Source organism: Centroberyx gerrardi, unplaced genomic scaffold (assembly GCF_048128805.1).
Source record: "Centroberyx gerrardi isolate f3 unplaced genomic scaffold, fCenGer3.hap1.cur.20231027 Scaffold_516, whole genome shotgun sequence".
NCBI classification, from domain to species: Eukaryota; Metazoa; Chordata; class Actinopteri; order Beryciformes; family Berycidae; genus Centroberyx; species Centroberyx gerrardi.
Window position 1 is genome coordinate 5,001 of NW_027605337.1, and position 20,216 is coordinate 25,216.

Consider the following 20,216-nt stretch of genomic DNA (forward strand, 5'->3'; position numbering starts at 1 on the left):
CACACATCCCTGTACTTCATGAGGACCATCCATTGACTACATTCAGTCCCTGTCCCCTAACCCTAACATTAACCCTCACCACTACATGCCTAGCCTTAACTTTTACCCTAACCTAAACCTAATCCTAATTTTAACCTTAACCCTAAAACCAAGTCCTAACCCTAAAACTCTCTCTTGAAGAAGTGAGGATCCGGCTAAAATGACCTCACTTTGCAAAAATGTCTTCACTCTGAAGGTTTAAAACTCAAATTGGTTCACAAAAATAGAAGTACAGGAACACACACACAAGCTCATAAAGTGCATGAATGCCTAAACGTAACTTACACAATAACTCACACACTCACACACACACACAAACAAATGCATGTATACAAACTCATACATACTCACGCATACAGACAAATCTATACACACACTTAACACACAGATACACACACGTCTGTGGTACTAACCGTTCAAATCCTGGCAGGGAAAATCTCAGTAGAGAAAGTAAATGAGAAACAGTCTCCCCTTCCTCAGCAGTTATTGTTGCAGTGCCCCTGAGCAAGGCATCGAACCCCCAGCTGCTCCCTGGCCAACAGTAGAAGACTGTGGCTCTACTGGGAAGCTTCCAGGTGTGAATATGTGTAAATGCATGAATGTGAAGCAGGGTGTTGCAGAAAAAGAGTATAATATGTGCTCATTTAACTTGCATATGTAAAGTAAAAAAAGAGATTTGTTACCATCCATACTAAAAATGCATGCACTGATGGTGCTGTAGGGCTGTTTGGATGAAGCCATCCACCAAATGTTGTTAGGTTACGTTGTATATGGGAAGTTGAGGGAAACACAATACAAAGCCGTCAGATAGACTGTACTGTTTCAGTTCAACCACATGGGTGCAGCGCTGCTTAACATATTATGATCTCAACAGTGTCTTTCTGCAGTGGCTGTCATTCTTTTCCATCGACTCCATGGTGCAAATGAAAGCACATGCACACCTTACAGACTAAGCTTGCTATGGGCCAGAAAAACTAAATTCAGTTTTTATGACATTTGCGTTAATTATTCTACTAAATGATAATATTGCTCTTCTCACACTCTCTTTAATATGCTTCCTTTTCCTTAATTTCTCTGAGACCTCAAGCCCCCCCCCCCCTTGAGATCTCCTTAGGGCCCCGACCACAGGTTGGGAAACACTGTCTCACTGGACGATGCCACACTTCATAATATCATACTTCAGTAGATCACTGATGTTTTCCTATGAGGCAGCACCATGGCCTCACTACAGCATTTATAAATTAAATGATTGATTGCTTAAATAATGGATTAAATAAATGATTGACTGAGTGACTGATTGATTGTTGATTTACTGTGTTCCCCATAGATTTGACAACTACTCAGCTAATGTGATGGTGGACAGCAAGCCAGTCAACCTGGGCCTCTGGGATACAGCCGGACAGGAAGACTACGACAGGCTCCGCCCACTGTCCTACCCACAGACGGTATGCACACACACACACACACACACACACACACACACACACACACTGTCCGCTCATTAAAAACTGCACTATCCACTTTCTTTCTCTCCGTGAGAATAACACTCGTTGGATGATATCGACTCAAACCCAGGAGGCTTGACATGCCACCTAACTGCCTGATCCATACAGACTGACTGAGCTACCTCCCATTAAATGAAGAGACAGGGAGAGAAATGAAAGGCAGGAGAGATAATTGAGAAAGCTGCTTAGTGTGTGAAGACCATGTGACTAATGTCTGAGAGAGGAAAAATCCAAGTAATAATCTCTAGACATAAACCTCACATGATTGCATTCTAGCTCATTTATATTTAGTTTCATTGCACAGTGATGAACAGCAAAGGTTAGGCAGAAACATAATAGGAAAAAAGACAAATCTGTGCAGGTGAGATAAACGACATAAAAACAGGAGGTGCTTATAAAAACATACATACAAATGCAATCTAATATTTGAAAAATATATAATATAATCTGCCAGCTAACCTCCCCTCATTTTCTATCTTTCCTTCTCCACCTTTTCTCTTTCTCGCCCCCCGCTCCTCCATCTATCCAGGATGTATTCCTCATCTGTTTCTCCCTGGTGAGCCCAGCATCCTATGAGAACGTCAGAGCTAAGGTGAGTCTCCTCTCTGTGTGATACATTACTGACTGGTCCTCTTAATAAGTCCCCAGTTAATAAGTCACCTGAATTATTAGTCAACCAGCCAGTTAGTCACCTGAATGACTAGTTGCCCATTTAATAAGTCACCTGAATGACTAGTTGCCCATTTAATAAGTCACCTGAATGACTAGTTACCCAGTTAATAAGTCACTTGAGTGATTAGTCATCTGGTTCATATGTTACCCAAATGACTAGTCGCCCAGGTAAAAAGGCACCTAAGTGATTAGTTACCCAGCCAGTTAGTCACCTGAATGACTAGTCACCCAGTTGATATGTTTATTAGTTGTTGTTGTTTTTTTACTTTATTTAATCATGTTTAGACTGACAATGACAAAGGTTTTAAATAAGCAATGTGTAACAATGTATATTAACAATGAACAATCAACGAACAATCAATTCACCCACTTGACAAGTCAATTGAAATATCTGACATCTGCAGAAAATGAACAAAAGTATTACACATTGAAGCATGAAGGAGTGACATTTGTTCTAATTAAATTGATACACTTAATACACAAAAAGGTAAAACTATGTTTGAACTTTCTGTTTGAACCCAACACATCCATTCGGGAAAAAAGGGGATAACAATGCTTTTGATATTTCTCTATAGGCACGAGGTGAATCGAAAATATGATCAGTTTGATTCCCATTTCATGCTTTAATAATTATACTGAGTGGAGTTGTTGATACTGGTAACCATATGGCGATGGTGATGGCTGATTGTGCTGCTGCCAGTGGGAGGGTTGATTGTGCTGAAATGCCTCAACATTTCCTCTGCTACCACACTTGGTTAGTTCAATCAAAGACTGCTTGATATTTTGATTGTTTTTGCAATCATGTGTGTGTGTGTGTGTGTGTGTGTGGTAGTGGGTGTCAGTGTTTGTATGCAAAACAGCCTGAGTGCGTGCATGAGCGTGATTATGTGTCTTCTATGATATTCCTCAACACTATCTATCTTTAGTCTGACCTGTGAAGAACGAAGGAGAGGAAAAAAAGTTGCATCACCTCACCATCACTGCGGTTCATGATAGAGCGAGTTATTTCTTATGTCTTATATCTCTTCAAACATGTCTAATATATAACATAGCATGTATATTGCATGTAATATATACTGTATGAGGGGCGTTCGGGTTCATCTTCTCGCTTCTGCCCGTACATTTTGATGTCAACACACGCATTGTACAGATTCCTATTGGGATCATCATTTCTTTCCCCTGTATTATTGCTATAATATTGCTCAGTCAGAGGGAGGGGGGTAACTGGCAGCCAAAACCTTTTCATACCTTTTTCCTGGCCTAGCTGTGGACAGGAATATTTGTTCTTGTTTGTTTATGGCAACAAGGACACTCAACCAGAGGATACCAACAGAGTATGGCCAGCAGCCGCTGACACACATGCTGTAGAGACATCCGAACCTCACATACATGTAATAAGACTGCAGGACGGACAGTACACAGTACAGTATATACATATACAGTCAAAAGTTTGGACACACCTGTTTTTCATTATCTTAAAGCCATTTTGATCTAAAGGCTTCTGCTTAAATTCTTGACATGTTTCTTAGACAAATATAAATAGTGAAGTTGATCCTATGTATGATTTTCTTTCCAAAGCCTTTGCCTTTCCATCAAGGCAAAGGGCGGCTACTTTAAAGAATCTAAAATATAAGATAGTTTTGATTTGTTTAACACTTTTTTGGTCACTGCATAATTCCATTTGTGTTATTTCACAGTTTTGATGTCTTTACTATTATGAAATGAAAATGTGAAAAATAGTAAAAATAAAGAAAAGTGGCATCCATCCTTACAAAAATTATTGCTGGCTCGACAGCAAAACTTTTTAGACTTTAGCTTACAAAAAGTAACATTTTATATGATATAATCTGTTATATCATCAGTTTTTGAGGTATTGGACAAGAACATCATAAACTCTGTATTTTTCTTTTTCATTTGGACATATGGTGTTTTGAGTTGAAACCCTTCAAATATAGCCCTCTCATCTGAAGTGCTCTATCTCTCTTGGCAACTTCACATATTCTCCATTTGGCTTGCCTCCAGCATTAGGATGAGGCTAGGAGGAGCACTAAAACACGATCAGAGCCTCCGTTCTGCAGGGCTTTCAGATCTGACCTCCCTCAGAAAACACTCACTCCTCTTCAACCCAAACGCATGCAAATAACATGCAAGTCCCCCTCTGCCCACACTTCACCTATATAACTAAAGAAAGAAGAAAGGACAAGAAAACAACAACACAAATCTTGATTAGATTCATCTGAGCATGATGTTCAGAGCTGCTTTGCTCTTCTTTTGTGAATCCCTTATAGAGTCGCCATAGTAACAGGGAAGTGGAGTGGTAAATGTGGTTTCTGCTGGATTAGTCGGTGTGGAGGGAAATGAAAAAGGAAGACAGCGACAGGGTGATGATGAGGTGACAACAGGAAATCTATTGGGTGAAGCTTTGATGGAGGGGATAATTTTAGACCGAGGAACAAAGCTGTTTTTGGTTCAAGTGGCAAAATGTACATTTTGGAAGAATAAGAAAAATAATAAGAATTCGAACAAGAAACAGAATGAGAGTAAGAGTAAGACTTAGATTGAGAATGAGAGTAACATCGAGAACAAAAACAGGAGTAAGAGTGAAATTGAGAGAGAGAAAGTGAGACAGTAAAGAGCAAAAATAGGAGAAACAACAACAATAAGAAACTATATTTGTAAAGCACCTTCCATACAACAAATTGCATGCTTCAGCTGTAAGATTAATCCAAGGCTGGCACCCTTGCACCCTAAAGCCCCTTTATTACTGAAGTGCTCTCTGAACTAGTTTTAGATTCTAGGATGGAAATCCCTCTGCCTTGCTGTCTGCGTCTTGCAGCAATGATCGCAGCCATTCTGAATGGACAAACTCAAAGTTGCAAACTAAAGGTGTAAAGTTTTACGCCACCTTCCAAAGGATTTTATAAGCACTATCATTTGGGGCAGTTGGTGTTGCAAAGTGTTAGTGAGTTGGATGCAATCTCAATTTTCATGGCCTGACCCACAAGTAACTGTTACCTGCATGTGGGTGAAATAATGAGATTTACATATAATTTGTATGTCCATCTGTATGAAATAATGAGATTTACATATAATTTGTATGTCCATCTGTATGAAATAATGAGATTTACATATAATTTGTATGTCCATCTGTATGAAATAATGAGATTTACATATAATTTGTATGTCCATCCGTATGCCCATGACAGGCGCAAAGTGGATAAATTTTTTGACCAACACTATTAGACACACTTTCCACTCGTAGTGCACAGTTAGTGAATAGCATGACCTTATGATTGGGTCATTTTGCAAACTTTGCATGAATCTGGACCTGTTTTTAGACTCTTTCTGAAAAGTGAGGATAGCAGCTGGCTTCAAACAAATCCGTCCTCTCCTTTCACCGTCTTTCCATCATCACATTGAGAAAGCTCACTTTTCCTGCGCAGCGGTAAATACCCATTGACAGCGTGACACAAGAGCAGCAAAATATCAGGCAAGTCAACAGCAAGTCGATGCGTAATGACACAATGGGCCACAGATTGGCCTGCAATCTGTTCACTCAGTGTCCATCCACCCGAATCAGACTGTATTCACACCACGCTACACCACAAGACTCGCAATCAACTAAAGATCATGTACTGAAAAGGAGGTGTGAGTGTGTGTGAGTGTGTGTGTGTGTGTGTGTGCATGAAAGAGGGGGGTTTAATGGGAGAGGGATCAATCAATCAGTCCTCATATCAGCAGGACCGGAAATTGCCTTCTGTTTTCAGCTTGCTGATGGAAGAAAAAGAGAATCACATATCTGAAAGAGTTCAGTTTTTCAGGAAAGAAAAATGTAATCCTTATTTTCTCAGTGATAGTGGGGATTCAACAGGTTTCAAGGGCCCAGCAGTCATGAAACTCCCTCAACTCATACATAAACATGACCATGTAAACTTTCAAACTCACGTAACAAAAGGAAAACTTTTTAACTTTGTTTTGACAGCAGCAAAAAGAGTAAGTGCTCTCTGTGTGGCTCCCCATCAATCTAGCTAGCCAACTAGCTAGCTTGTTACCAGTAGGTTGCTGGGTTCAATGCCCCAGAACGTCCTGCGAATTCAAAAGCACGCTGTGAATTGAGAAAACACATGCATCAACCTGACAACACATGCAGTACATTTTAGAAACGCGCTGCAAAGTCACAGACATGATGCAAATTCAGTAAACACATGCACCAATCTGAGATGTTGTCCACCACCAAGAAAGAGCTAGATTGGCGGCCGCTCCGCCGACTTAGGAGACAGGAAGAGAATAACATTTTCCTCCCATTGATTGAATCCACCATGCTTAATCTCCTCTTATCCACCATCTCTGTTAATGTTGTTTGGAGCATGTGGTTGCATCGCAGCTGTGACTTTGCAGTGCGTTTCTAAAATGTAGCGCATGTGTTTACAGATTGGTGCATTTTCTGAATTTGCATCACGTCTGTGACTTTGCAGCACATTTCTAAAATGTAGTGCATGTGTTGTCAGGTTGATGCATGTGTTTTCTCAATTCACAGCGTGTTTTTGATTTCGCAGCACGCTGGGGTCTTTTGGCCACCGTACAGAACAGCTTGAAAATCTAGGGGAATCTGTGCAAAATCTGGGGAACATAAATGAGTAATGCTCCCCCCTCCTTCAACAACTACTGTCAATGTGCCCTTGAGCAAAGCACTTAACCCCTAACTATTCCAGTGTAGCTGCTCAGTGGCCCAAAGCAGAAGACTGTGGTTGTACTGGTCAGGTGTGAATGTGTCATGTGAAGCAGGGCCCTGCTGTAAAGAGCATACCATGTTCAGGAAACCTTCGCTGATTGAATTAAGTTTTAAAAATACCTGGATACATTTCTGATGTCTGTGAGCAAGACAGGACATCAGAGTTAAGGTTAAAGTTACATTTCTTTTTCATAGTCCTGCAGAGACAGAGAGAAAGCTATATATTTAGAGAGAGAGAGAGACTCAAGGAATCCATGACTTTAAACTACATGGTGCTTTAAGATGAGATGATAGGTATATTTGGTAAGAAATTAAAAAATAAGAATTAATCTAGGGCCTCACAGCGAGATTGACAGCACTCTGAATTACCAGGTAATACCCATAATACCCAGGTAATACCCAAACGTCCACTGGCTGGCAGTGCTATGCAGGTTCGATTTGCCAGTCAAACGGCTAAAACTCCTGTCATCGGCTTCTTGGTGCTATCAGAATCTATCCGCTGTGTTTGATTCATTTAGCAGATAGCATCTCTCATATCCTCACTGAGCCGGGAAAAGAGATGGAGAGAGAGAGGGAGGAGAAAGAGAGAGAGAGTGGGGAGGACAGAAGAAGCAAAAGAGGAAAGTGAATTGGGAGAGCGATAGAGCAAGAGTGAGGAGTTTAAAGAGGAAAGGGGAGATAGGAGGTGAGAAGAGACAGCAAGCGAGAGAGATTGGGGTACGATTTTGGTTCATGGTTAAATAAGAAAACGCTTTTGCTGAAAATGAAAACTTGCTGGGATTGAAACCTGGGTCGCTGGAGTTGACAGCCACACCCAGACTTTCTACCGCATCAAACTACTGCCTGTTTCTAGACATGTCTGCTCCACATCATCCTTTCATGGTGTGAAAACGTATTCCTCTCATTGTTCGTGTTATTCACATTTTAAGTCATCATGTTCATCTCACGAAATTTCATGAAAGCAAGCTGATTTGTTCCCTCTACTCTCCCATCCACCTTCTGTCTACCTCCTGTCTCTCCTCTTGTCCTCCTTCACCCCCTCTCCTTCTCTCTCACCCACACATTCTCTCTCTCTTTCTTTCTGCCTCCATCACCCCTGTCTCTCTTTCCTGCTTGATCCCTCGACACCCCGTCCCTTTTCGTTCCCCTGACCCTCCCTTCCCCTCCGGCAGTGGTACCCGGAGGTGCGCCACCACTGCCCCTCCACGCCCATCATCCTGGTGGGCACCAAGCTGGACTTGCGGGACGAGAAGGAGACCATTGAGAAGCTGAAGGAGAAGAAGCTGGCGCCCATCACCTACCCTCAGGGCCTGGCTCTGGCTAAGGAGATAGGTCAGTCGCGCCCATGGGGTTCCCTCAGGTCTTGCATGACAGTAGTTTGTTACCTATTTGGCCTCCAAAAACCTACTAATGACTAGGGTTAGACCGATACTCCAGCTTGCCAATATATTGAGCCAATATTGAAATTTTATTAATATCAGATCGTGCAACTCTGATATGATGGAAGTTCATCCCTGACTACACACAACCTTAGAAAGGATGTGTCATTTTTAACATACATGTATGTTAATGATAGTTTTAACACAACGTGTTGTTAATAACATCTTGTGTTGAAAAGTGATAACACAGATGTGTTAAAAATGACAAATCCTTTGTAAGAGTGAAGCTACAAGAAAAGTCTGTAAAACCTATTAAAAATTCCATTTATGAATTTAATTGTTCAGTTATGTCGTTGAAAATTAATTCTTCATTTAAAGGTAGTAATGTGCACGTGTCACAGTTTCCCCAACAATTGAATAGGTGGGGTGCCAATCCATTAGTATGGGTTTCAGTGGAGAGTTTTAGTGTCCCGTGGTTTAAAAGCTGTTTCAGAGGCTTTTCCACCTTGCCAAGGAAACACTGAATCCTTGTAAGTCTTTGAATTGTTCGGGTAAAAACAAATAGTCAAACTGAAAGATGTTGAATATCAGCATGAAATATTGGCTATCAGTAGCTTCATTCCAAAAATATCAGTATAGGTATCAGTTTAAAAAAAACAACAACACATAGGAGTCAAGCTTTATTCACATCCAGCCACTGCAAACATACATGAGTGGTGAACTTTGACCTCATATGATCCCTGTTTTGCTTGATTTATTATTTAAAATCTGTCATTATTTCACAAGAAAAAAGACATTTACCATAATGATTTAAAAATGACAATACATCTTTACAACCCCCCAAAATCATCAAGTACGGGAACTAGAGCTGAACAATTAATTGTAAAAAAAAAAATTAAAACACAATATGAACTGCTGCGATTTGGAAAGGTGTTTTAGAGCTGCAGGTAATCTTTGGTCCATGAATCAAGTGGTGAAAACCTTTCATCATACTCAAACTAAATCCTGGGTAAAAACACTGACATGTATTTTTTTTAACAAAATTACTCTCCTTTAAACAATTTTAAAGTTCTAAAGTTCTCGCGTGCTTCCATGTTGATCTGTGTGTGTGTGTGTGTGTCTTCGCGTGTGTGTATGTGTAGACGCAGTGAAGTACCTGGAGTGCTCGGCTTTGACCCAGCGTGGCCTAAAGACTGTGTTTGATGAGGCCATCCGGGCCGTCCTCTGCCCCCAGCCCACCAAAGTGAAGAAGAAGCCGTGCTCGCTGCTGTAAACGGTAAGACTACTGCATGGAAAGACAGAGGGAGGGAGGGTGGAAGAGAGGGAGAGAAGTAGGGAACAACTGAAGGAAGAAAGGAACAAGCGAGAGGAGGAGGTGGAGGGAGTCAGTGGACAGAGATATAGGTAATGAGAAAAAAGTGAGATTTAGACCAACCTGGACAAGGAAAAGTGGGTACACCAAAAAAGTAAATCACAACTCTTTATCACAAAATAACTCCTGGAATGCACTGACCAACACAGATTGATGAATTGATTTATGAACTCCTAGTCCATCAGTCACCCTGCTGCACAAGTACCGCTCTACGTGACACTTGGATCTCTTGGCAATACCGAGGGGGAGAGAGAGAGAGAGAAAGAGACGGAAGCAAAGAGAAAGAGAAAGAAGACACAAGGAGCAGAGAGAAAAATAGAGATAAATACAGTGACACAGACAGAGACAGCGTGAGACAAAGAGACAGGTTGAAACAGATGCGTTGAAAGTATTCCGGGAGATGAAGCCAAATTCTCTCACAAGGTCTCCTTAATCTCTTTGTAAACTGATTTTCACTCATGTCACATTTGATATGCGAGAAACGTTCCTACCACAGGGACTGGGTAATTATTTTCAAACCTCAAGGGCAGATTCCAATTTGCCAGGAGGAGGAGAGAGACAAATGGCAGTCAATGAGGTAGAAAATATAACAATAATTTGACAGACAAAGATCCAACCCTTCTCTCCGCAGGAGATACATTAGCAACCTCGATACACAAAGACCAAAGAAAAATAGAGCTAATTTAGAGTTCCTGACTTTTGCAAATTACCATCATAATTGTGGTGTTGAACGCATCCCGCTGGGACTGCAGTAGGCCAAGGTAAGGAGAGAATAAGAAGGGAGGGAAAGGGAATTTATTTTACGAAACTGTGGAATGATGAGTCATTTGTCCTCTGAGACAAAGAATCAATTTAGTTTATGTTGAAGCAGAAATTAAATTAAGTTTCTGGGTGATGGAAAAAAAAACAACGTATACTCCGTCTCTATCCTCCCACATGCATTGTCATTTCAACCTGTGTGTGTCTGGTGACGAAGATGTTCTAGTTTCATATTGTCTCTATTGTCTCGTATTTCTCCCAGGACCAGTGAGGAGAGAGAGTGAGAGACGGTCTGCTGACCCTGGGTTAAAAGAAGAAGATTTGAAAGTTCTGTTATGTCTCTAATGGAAAACTACAACCGACACTGCCTTAGTTATACTATTATTAATAATAATAATAATAGCAATAGTTAAAACTTTTGCAATTAGAATAAAACAATAGCAAACCTTTTTGTACAGCGCATTTTGAAACAGAATAAAGTGCTTTAGAGACAATTAAAGCTGCACTAGGCAAGATTTTTATGTAAAAATACACCCAACTTATCAGCCCAAATCACAAAGTGGGCTGCAACTGGCTGTCCCATCTGCCCTAATTAAGACGCCATGGATTCACACCATTTGCTCAGATGAAATTCGGGAGTTGGGTGCTTTATGTGCACCGCCTATAGGAAGTGAACAGCGGCGTGCTGGCCTTATCCTAACTGCCAACTTCCTGTAAGTCATACTACCTCTTACTGCCAACGGGGTCGGCAACGTGCAAAGTTGCCTAGTGCAGCTTCAAATAATGATAATAATTTTTATTAATGAGAGCAAACGTAGTGTTACGATCAGACACTGGAAAATGTGGAGGTTAGCATTCAGTCAGGTAGTATTGGTAGGTAGTATAGGTAGTGCATATTGTGTTACGATTGTGTTTTTGAGAGGAACGAACAATAAGCATGCATAATGGAAAATGGAGGGATAATGTAATTGTTCTCAGAGCGGGGAGCTGAACAAGATTATATTACAGTGAAATGTATTAAAAAAAAATGTATTGTTTCTTGTGATATTAAAATTAAATATTTGGTTATAGTGAAAAGCATGATCTGCAGAGAAAATGTTATTTCTCCAGAGTGGAGGTGTCAAGTTCAGCTTCAAGAATCGATCATCCTTACTCTAATCTGTCTTGCAGCAAGAGATACAAGACACACGATAATCATTTCAGCTCTGGCCCAGAGTGGCGTACAATGGGTGAGCAGGTGGGTGTTCGGTGTCTTGCTCAAGGACATTTCGGCTGGACGCACGGCTGTCGATGGACACACATATAGGCTGTTGTGAGGAACAAACTTTGACTTTTCAGTTACTGGATGGCCTCTCCAGCCTCTGGGCAACCCTGCCACTTCTGTACATAATGCCAGTCAACAAATTAAAGACGCATACTTAAGAGCAGTAAAATGACCGGGGAAGTCGGGGCACATGGTGGAGGGTCTATCTACTGTAAGTTGACATTGATGTACCATTTTTCGGGTTCATCTGATTCCATTTGTACCATCTGTCACAAGCATCATTAGAAACTGTGGTAGAGCCCCTGTGATCGTCTGTCTCAGTTTTCCTAGAGGGCATGACAGCAGGACACAGTGATATCAATCTGACTTATTAATTTGTGCTGATTAACAATGGATTAATGGTGTAAATTGGGGAGAGTCTATACGGTCAAAATCATCTCTCACACCAGTGAGAAAGATGGCTAATTATTGTTTGAGTGTGTGTGTGTGTGTGTGTGTGTGTGTGTGTGTGTGTGTGTGTGTGTGTGTGTGTGTGTGTGTGTGTGCATGCATTTGGGGTTTCTGGTGGGTAGGGGTACAAATGGTCCTGTATAGCTCAAAGGGTAGGCACTAACACTGCCAGGGTTACAAGTCACAATGAAATGAAAAAAGTTAGAAAAAAATATATTTTCTTGTATTTGTATTACAGTCCCATTACTTTTACTTCCTGGAAAATTACATATTTTTACTGGTTAGTTCACATAAACATAACAGATTTTTAAACAATTGCCCCCTCCGTGCCTCCCATAATATAAAACCTGAAACTTTCACAGTGACACATGAGTGGCAACATGGTACAGCGGTGCATTTGTGGGTGCTCACCCCCGAAAACCTTGTTTCCTGTCCCAGTCACTGGGACAGCAAATTTTACCGACTACACCAAATATGCGACGGGCTTCAGTGCTTTTCTCTTTCCATTTTTGTTATGGTCCAACCCACCCACTCAAACAGTCATTCACCGTGTCATGTCCCACCCCAAACATCCTGTTTCAACCTGAAATACATTGAATTATGGAAGCAAGACACCATCAAAATGCCATCTCCTTGTGACTTTAAAAGCTCAATTCCACTGCATAGCTAAATGGGTAAAACAAAGCAGTAATACTGCCAGGGTCATGGATTCAATTCCCACTTGGGCCACCCATGCTAAAACATTTTGGGTGAAACCATCTGCTAAATGGCTTTTGTTAAACTTATGTATGTGGTCATGGTCTACAAAGCCACATGGAGCATTGACCCAGTAAGGAAGACATCACCGGCTTTGATGGCCAGCCAGGATGGTGCATGAAATTCGTAATTTACACTTGAATGGTAATGGTGGTCGCAGAGCTGCACATGGTGTCTGCAGTCGCAAGCGGCTACAGAGAGGATCTGCAGACCTGCAGTTGCCGCGGAGACATGGATTGTCTTGTCAGAGTGAGGCGGGATTTCCGGTGAAAACACTTCCTCACGTTCCTTCGGCTACTATATACAGCTCATCCAAGTTGGACCAATTTGAAGAGAGGTTAGTGTACGGTGACCAGACGTCCCGGTTTGTCCGGGATTGTCCTGGTTTCAAGATGGGTGTCCCGAGTCCCGACAAATATCTGTAAAACACTAAAATGTCCCGGTTTTCAACATTCACTACCAAATTGTCCTGGTTTTCACCACAATTAGAATAATAATAATAGTATTATACTTGTTTTCAGCGCTTACATAGACGTTTATCATGTTCTGTCCCGCTCATTATTACCTAACCCAATCAAAAAACATAAACAATGCACCACGCATCTGAATTCAACACTGATTTGTCTGTATGTGTGTCAGTCAATCAATGTGTCGTTGTCAAGGCTGTTGCTAACCTATGACGCTTGTGGCTCTGTCTGACAGAGTCTGTCAGTATGCTAACGGTTAGCTGTCGTGCCGAAGAGAAAGTCGCTCTTTTCTAAAGACCTCCAGAAGACCTTACTCTTTTCTTTGTGAAGTAGCCGGCAACGAAAATGCTGCATTCTGCACACACTGCAAGAGTACATTTTCGGTCGCGCACGGTGGAAATGCTGACATAAAAGATCATATTAAGACAGCCAAACATAAGCGGTGGCTACAAGCTAGTACTAGCACCGTTGCGACCTACTTCAGCGGGGCAAACGCCGATGACAGTGATCTGAAACTGGCAGCTCAGGAGGGGACCTTTGCCTACCATCTGGTGAAACACAACCAGAGCTGAAAGGTATAATGTTTTGGTGGATTTTTGGAGACAAAACATCATTTTTCGTTTGCTGAGGCGCTGTCCATGGTGTTGAAAGGTGCAGTCATTAGGTGTGCTAAGCGCTGAAATAATTGTCTCCCATCCTGATGAGAACGCCTATGGTGCGTGCATAAGCCCATACATGTGCGCATGCATGAGCGTGCGGTACACTTAAGGGTCCCGGTTTGGAGGTTTGAAAATGTGGTCACCCTAGGTTAGCAAGCAAGCTCACACAATTACAAAAGAATGTAACCATGAATTCCTGGCAAGACATTTCCAAAATTCTGCAATCCAGATACTGAAGAACTCGCCAGAAAGTACAAAAACCATAGGGACAGATTTGTTAAAATTCAAAAAAGCTAGCTAAACAAAAGCAGTACATGGTCTGCTGCGCACCTATGTGCAATCACTAAAAACTAGACATAGATAATTAACTTGTTTACAATCTACACAGAGAGAATAATTTTGTCCATAAACTAATTAACTTAACAAACTACACTCAGAGAACTTATTTGTGTACAAATTACACACAGAGCACTAACTTGTCTCTAAACAACACACACAATCAGCTTGTGTACAAACTAAAAACTAAAGAATTTTATAAAAGCATAGGTGTGAATCAATGGGATTTCCTGTGCATCTGAGTAGAAATTATCCTGCTAAAATCAATTTCTCTTTACTGCCGCACCAAAGCCTCTTCTGAGGCTTAGCGATTTGTCTACCAGCAGCCAGTGAATGAGGGATCTGGCCTGCAGCAGTGAGGCACACAGCCTTTTCAGCCCAGATTGCCATTGACTTAATGATCACAGAGAACTAGGGCCTGACAACCCAGATCAGGATCAATGGGGAGTCTCTCCACTTAACAAGGCTTCAATGTGTTCTACTATTGGAGTATTTTCACAAACTGGATTTCCAAAGTGCTTTACAGAAAACAAAGGACACAAAAACAGATTTAAAGTGAGTAGACAAGGAACGAGGAAGACACTGACAGGACTGCAAATGTAATCACTGTGTTGCTCTCTGGCACTCAGGCACAGACAAGGAAGGACTGATTTCAGATTTTGAAGTTACTCTACATTGTGTGATGGACTGAATTTGATAAAAAAAAAAAATCATTAATCAATACGCATGAACAAATTAGCCTGTTTGAGGATTGGAATTAAATTAAAAATGTCTGAGGGTGAATAATCTGTTGATGTTATTTATTAATAAAGTATAGCCTACTTTTAGACTTACTTTGAATGTACAAAATATTTGGACCACCTTCCTAATAGTGAGTTGTAGTTGTACCTCCTTTTTTCTTAATCCATGCCTCATTGTCTCAAGGCTTGGAAACCCTAAATTAATTATGTATAAGCTTATTTGAGCCATTTATTCTGGGCTATGGTATGGTAGCAAGACAGAAGCCACTTCCAGCAAAAACGAGCATCCAATTTTATCTTGATTATGCAAGAATACACAATCAATCTTCTAAAATCATGTGGGGAAACCAAGGTACAACTTTTGGTGTTTTTTATTTTTAATTTATTTAGTTAGACAACTTCATAGAACAAAAGACAAGGACAAAAGACAAAAACATAAAGGATAATATAGTATTATGGAGAAAAAAAAAAGAAACCAAGGCAAATACCTGATTTATAGTTTGTAAAATATATTTAGTATAATAGTAATAGTACTAATGAAGATTTGTCGTGGCACTTCTTCTTTTGTCATTTACCAATTATCAGTATGAGTGTCCTTAGCCTTTATACCTTTAGAAATAGGCTGAATACAAGTGCATTAGAGTTACATGGAGTACAAAGAATACAGCTGTAACCACATATGGAAATATACAAAATCACTGGGAAATGATTTTGATTTATCTATGCAAATAGCTCAGTTGTTGCACAATGTATCCACCTTTTGCCAAGATGCAATCATAACATGGATACAATTTATATTTCTGTTTCCCACCTGAGTCATCAACAGATATCCTCCAGAAATTATTATGGCTTAATGTCAATATTGTTATAGGTGTAGAAACACTCTTGAACTATTGTAATTATTGTCAAGCACATTGATTTTCAAAATAACATTGCTGATGCACATGGGAATATACTCAGTTATATCATGTTTACAAAAATAAATTGTGTATATATGTACGTCTAGACATAAATACACACAGTTAAAAGCAATATACAGTAAAGTTACTATTTGGTCACACAAACCTCTTTGCCAAACTGCCTCAGGTTCGTGTCCCATCAACATCACCAGAACTCCTTAAAGATCATCTTCCAAGTCCAAACTGCTCGCTTTAACAAAAGTGAAATTTTCTCTTTTTAAAGGACAATATACAGTCAAAAGCATATTGGGACTCCTTGCATGCCATTACATATCAATGGATATTAGACGAAGGATGAATTCTTGGGGACTCTTCAGTATAGTGAGGAATGCATGGTTGACTATATAGATGCAGTTTCATATAAAGAGTTGTGGGACCAAAGAATATCTTGACAGGGCTTTTGGACTGCTGACCTGAAGCAGTTGTTTCCATGTGTTTTGTATGAATAAATAATGACTCAGATTAAATGTACTTGACGTTAATTTATCTCAGACGTTGAGTTAATGTCATCCAGGGCTTGGCACTACAGTGTTTGATAAGAACTTACTCCACAAAGTCCCATTCATTCAGAACAGTACAAAACCTCAAGTCCAATGTCCTATCTAACAATTTCAATATTTCTGCTCACTATTTGCTTAAATTTCTTTCAAATCACTCGGCTCCATTCAAATGAACTTCTACTCCCCATGACAAGCAGTCCATTCAGCCTTCAACACCCTCTAACTTTCAGAGAATATTTGGTAAAAAGTAAAGTATAAACATTTCAGTGTTCACTTTGCTTGATCACCATGTTGATATTGTTCTCTGTTTCCAGGTAAAATGTTTTCAGAACTTTTTTTTTTTTAATGTGAAATTGAATTAACGTTAAACTCCAGACTTCTTTCCACAGTGTTTAAAGCACGTTATGCACTTATGCAATATAGTCATTTACCAAGTCTCCTATAGACAGCCATCAGTGACTTCTGAACACATGCTGCTCTATTCTAACAGAACAATTTTGAGGGAAGTGGCAGAAAATATTGATAGCTACTCAGGTACGATCAAGGAAATGCTAGTAAACTATGAAACAGGTGAATTGTATTTTTTAAAGGTAATGTCCATTCTATCAGTATCTTAGCAAGGACAACAAGAGACTGAGGGAGTCAGGATCAGGGAGACAGCAGAGAGCAGCCAGACCAACCAAACCCCAAATCCAGACAGGACACCCATGGCTTCACTAGAGCCAATGTCATATCGCAATGTGTTTTTGTAACCGTAATGACTAATCTATGCTGACCAAAATTATAAATTATTAATAAAGATGCCCTCCTAAGATGGGGTGGTGGTGGCAGGTAAACGTTACTACTGTATTTCCTCTAATATTGGCCCGGGCCTTTATTTACCTCAACTGCAGAGGGTACCAGGCCTTTATTGGAAGCAGGCTTATATTAGAGACAGGCCATTATTTCTAATTCCCTCTGTTTGATAAGTATATTTGCTCATATTTTAGTACGAAGCCTCCTTGTTTTCTGATCTGCTTCTGTTGGGGTATGTTAGGTAGACGTTTTTTTGTTACTGCAATGCATTATGATAATTACGGTAATCGACGACGGCATGCTCCAGAGACTTCCGCCGGCCGAGCCATCTTGTGGCACTTGTACGTTACTACAAACTACAGTTACAAACAGGCACCAGGAGTTTAGCGGTATCCACCGTTGTTTGCATGTAAGCTGAAGCTAATTGAAGCTAACTGAACCTAGGCGCCGATGTGTTCCCAGTGATCCGGCCGAGATTTCGGCGGGGGTCCGGGGCTTGGATCGGGAGGATCAATGCGGGCCGTGGGCGCGGTGGAGAGGACAGTGGCGGAGAGAGGAGACGGACACGGTGCAGCCATATACTAGGTTTTGACCTAGTCTTGTTTCCTTTGTTTTTTCCCCCGGCCTGTATTTGAGACCGGCCTTTATTTGTTCGTGTCGACGACGGCCATTATCGGAGACCCGGCTTTTAATTGACTACAGGCCACTATTAGAGGAAATACGGTATATGTAATTCAAGATGTTACAATTAACAATAAAATAAAGCTGTCCTATTAGGAGTGGATGGCTGTGAGGAAAAATGAAAGGAAATCAAATCTAAGTAGAACATACTTATGGCAGTGAGCCTAACTCTTTATAATAATATAGTATATTATATTTTATTGGCAAGCATGAGGAAATTCTGACTGCACCCCCAGTCAAAGCAGACTAAATCCAGCCCTGAATATGTTTTATACTGATTTTTGAATAGATAAGACATAAAGCATAAATCTCAATCTCCCAAGCTCATTGTTGCACTACCTTTTTTTAATACACTGTGTTTCCTGGTAGATGGCACAATGTAAGTTATATTATAGATCAGTCTTTTATCAAGTGTTAGTGTAGACATTTCACATTTGTATCCTAATATAAGAAAAGGAGAATCACAGTTTTACATGATTATTGTGGCGAACACTGTTTCCAGTTTGTTTGAGAACATTTTCTGGGAACAAAAGACACAGAAATCACATCAGTTTCTTGTAGAGCTGAGATCTCATAGATTGTTTATTATGAAAGAGTTTCAGCTTAGGGTCAGGCAATAGTAGATAAGATCCATTGCTTGTATTCACAGACATCCATGAACCCGGCTGCTTCATTACAAGCAGTTTTCGGATCACCAGTGAAACAATGGACCCCATAAATCTGGTTCTGATACACCACTCCTCCACCGGAGTCACCCTGAGTGACAGAAACAGAGAAAGCAAATAGATTAAATAAATAAATAAATATAGATTTGGCCTTTATATAGTAATACAGGGCAAAATGATGTTACAGCATACGAATCAAGAGTTTTTCCTGGTAATTTATTGACTGTCTTCAACTTCAAAAATGTGTAGTCAAGTCAAGTCAAGTTTATTTATATAGCCCTTTATCACAAGCATGTCTCAGAGGACTTTACAGAGAATGTGTCTAGCTAGATCTAACTAAACACAATCAGTGGTAAACAAAATTATGCAGGACAAGCATAATGAAAAACACAAGGTAGGTAGGAGCAGATTTAGCAAGACAAACAATCAACCTATTCTATATAGCCTAACCTACCCGGCACCCCAGTCTTAGACCCTAAATGCACACAAGGAAAAACTCCCAGGAAAAACCTTAGTGGGAAAACTTGGAAGAAACCTTGGGCGGGCTGAGGCAGATAGGGATCCCCCCCCGGGACGGCTTAGCGTGCAATAGGTGCTGGGCAGCATTGACAGAGTCATGGGCAACAATGATGACAAGAGAAAATAGAGAGAGACAAAAGAAGGAGAAGCAGCATGCGGCGGTGAGAGGGGGCTGAGGCCAGCACTAAAGGAGCGAGGGCAGCAGTCGTAAATCAGCGTCCAGGTGGGAACAGCGGAAGGGAAGAGCAAGGCAGCACTGACGACGAAGTAATGTTTGGACAAGAAATAATAAGGTTAGAGGTCATGCAGATGATTACTCACTGGACATGTATCCACTCCAGGAGTTTGACCACAGAACCAGTGTTGATACAGTCGGGGTGATCTCTCAGCTTGTTTAATACTTCTAAGCCTCGTACAGTCGACAACAGTTATATTCACACATTGGAGGGTATTTGGCTTATCAGATCCTAGAGTAGAATGGAAAAGAAAAGTGAGATCCTTCACTGCAAAAACAAAAATATCTATCTTAACCTGCCATTTAATCTCATATACTCTGACAATAGTTAAATACAACATTTTAAAATGTATGTCAGTACTGTTTCTACGGAGCCTCTAAGGAGACATGGAGGAGAAAAAAAAACTAGACGGAAGAAAAAAAAATAGTATATAGTATATATATATATATATATATATATATATATAATAGATGGAGGAGAAAAAACACACCCCCAACTAACACCAGTACAACAAGGGCGTTGATAGACAGGTGTGAAAGTCACTTCATCTCCTTCTCCTCCTCCTTTTTCCATTGACTAAGTGTGTTTACAATCCCAAACAATTTTTTTCCACACTAAATGTTAGATATCTAAGATAAGATATATGTCCTTTGAAATTGTCAAATTGTTTTTGATTTGCTTTGAGGTTTTCTGTTTTTTTCTGTTTTCTGTCTTTTTAATATTTTACACTG

The 20,216-nt window shown here is 40.4% G+C and overlaps 1 protein-coding gene across 2 annotated transcripts in view; it reads left to right on the forward strand.

The window, feature by feature from the left end:
- Positions 1-11,535, forward strand: part of LOC144538432 (ras-related C3 botulinum toxin substrate 2) — a 16,210-nt gene extending 4,675 nt beyond the window's left edge. Inside the window, exons 3-7 of one of the 2 annotated variants that reach the window (XM_078282471.1) lie at positions 1,367-1,484; positions 2,074-2,136; positions 8,121-8,280; positions 9,470-9,603; positions 10,721-11,535. In XM_078282471.1, the coding sequence (XP_078138597.1) occupies positions 1,367-1,484; positions 2,074-2,136; positions 8,121-8,280; positions 9,470-9,600 (472 nt within the window). In that variant the 3' untranslated portion in view covers positions 9,601-9,603; positions 10,721-11,535. Of the gene's footprint in view, positions 1-1,366; positions 1,485-2,073; positions 2,137-8,120; positions 8,281-9,274; positions 9,285-9,469; positions 9,604-10,720 lie in introns of those variants that run through there. The other variant, XM_078282472.1, reaches the window with a different exon arrangement.
- Positions 11,536-20,216: the final 8,681 nt, after the last annotated feature.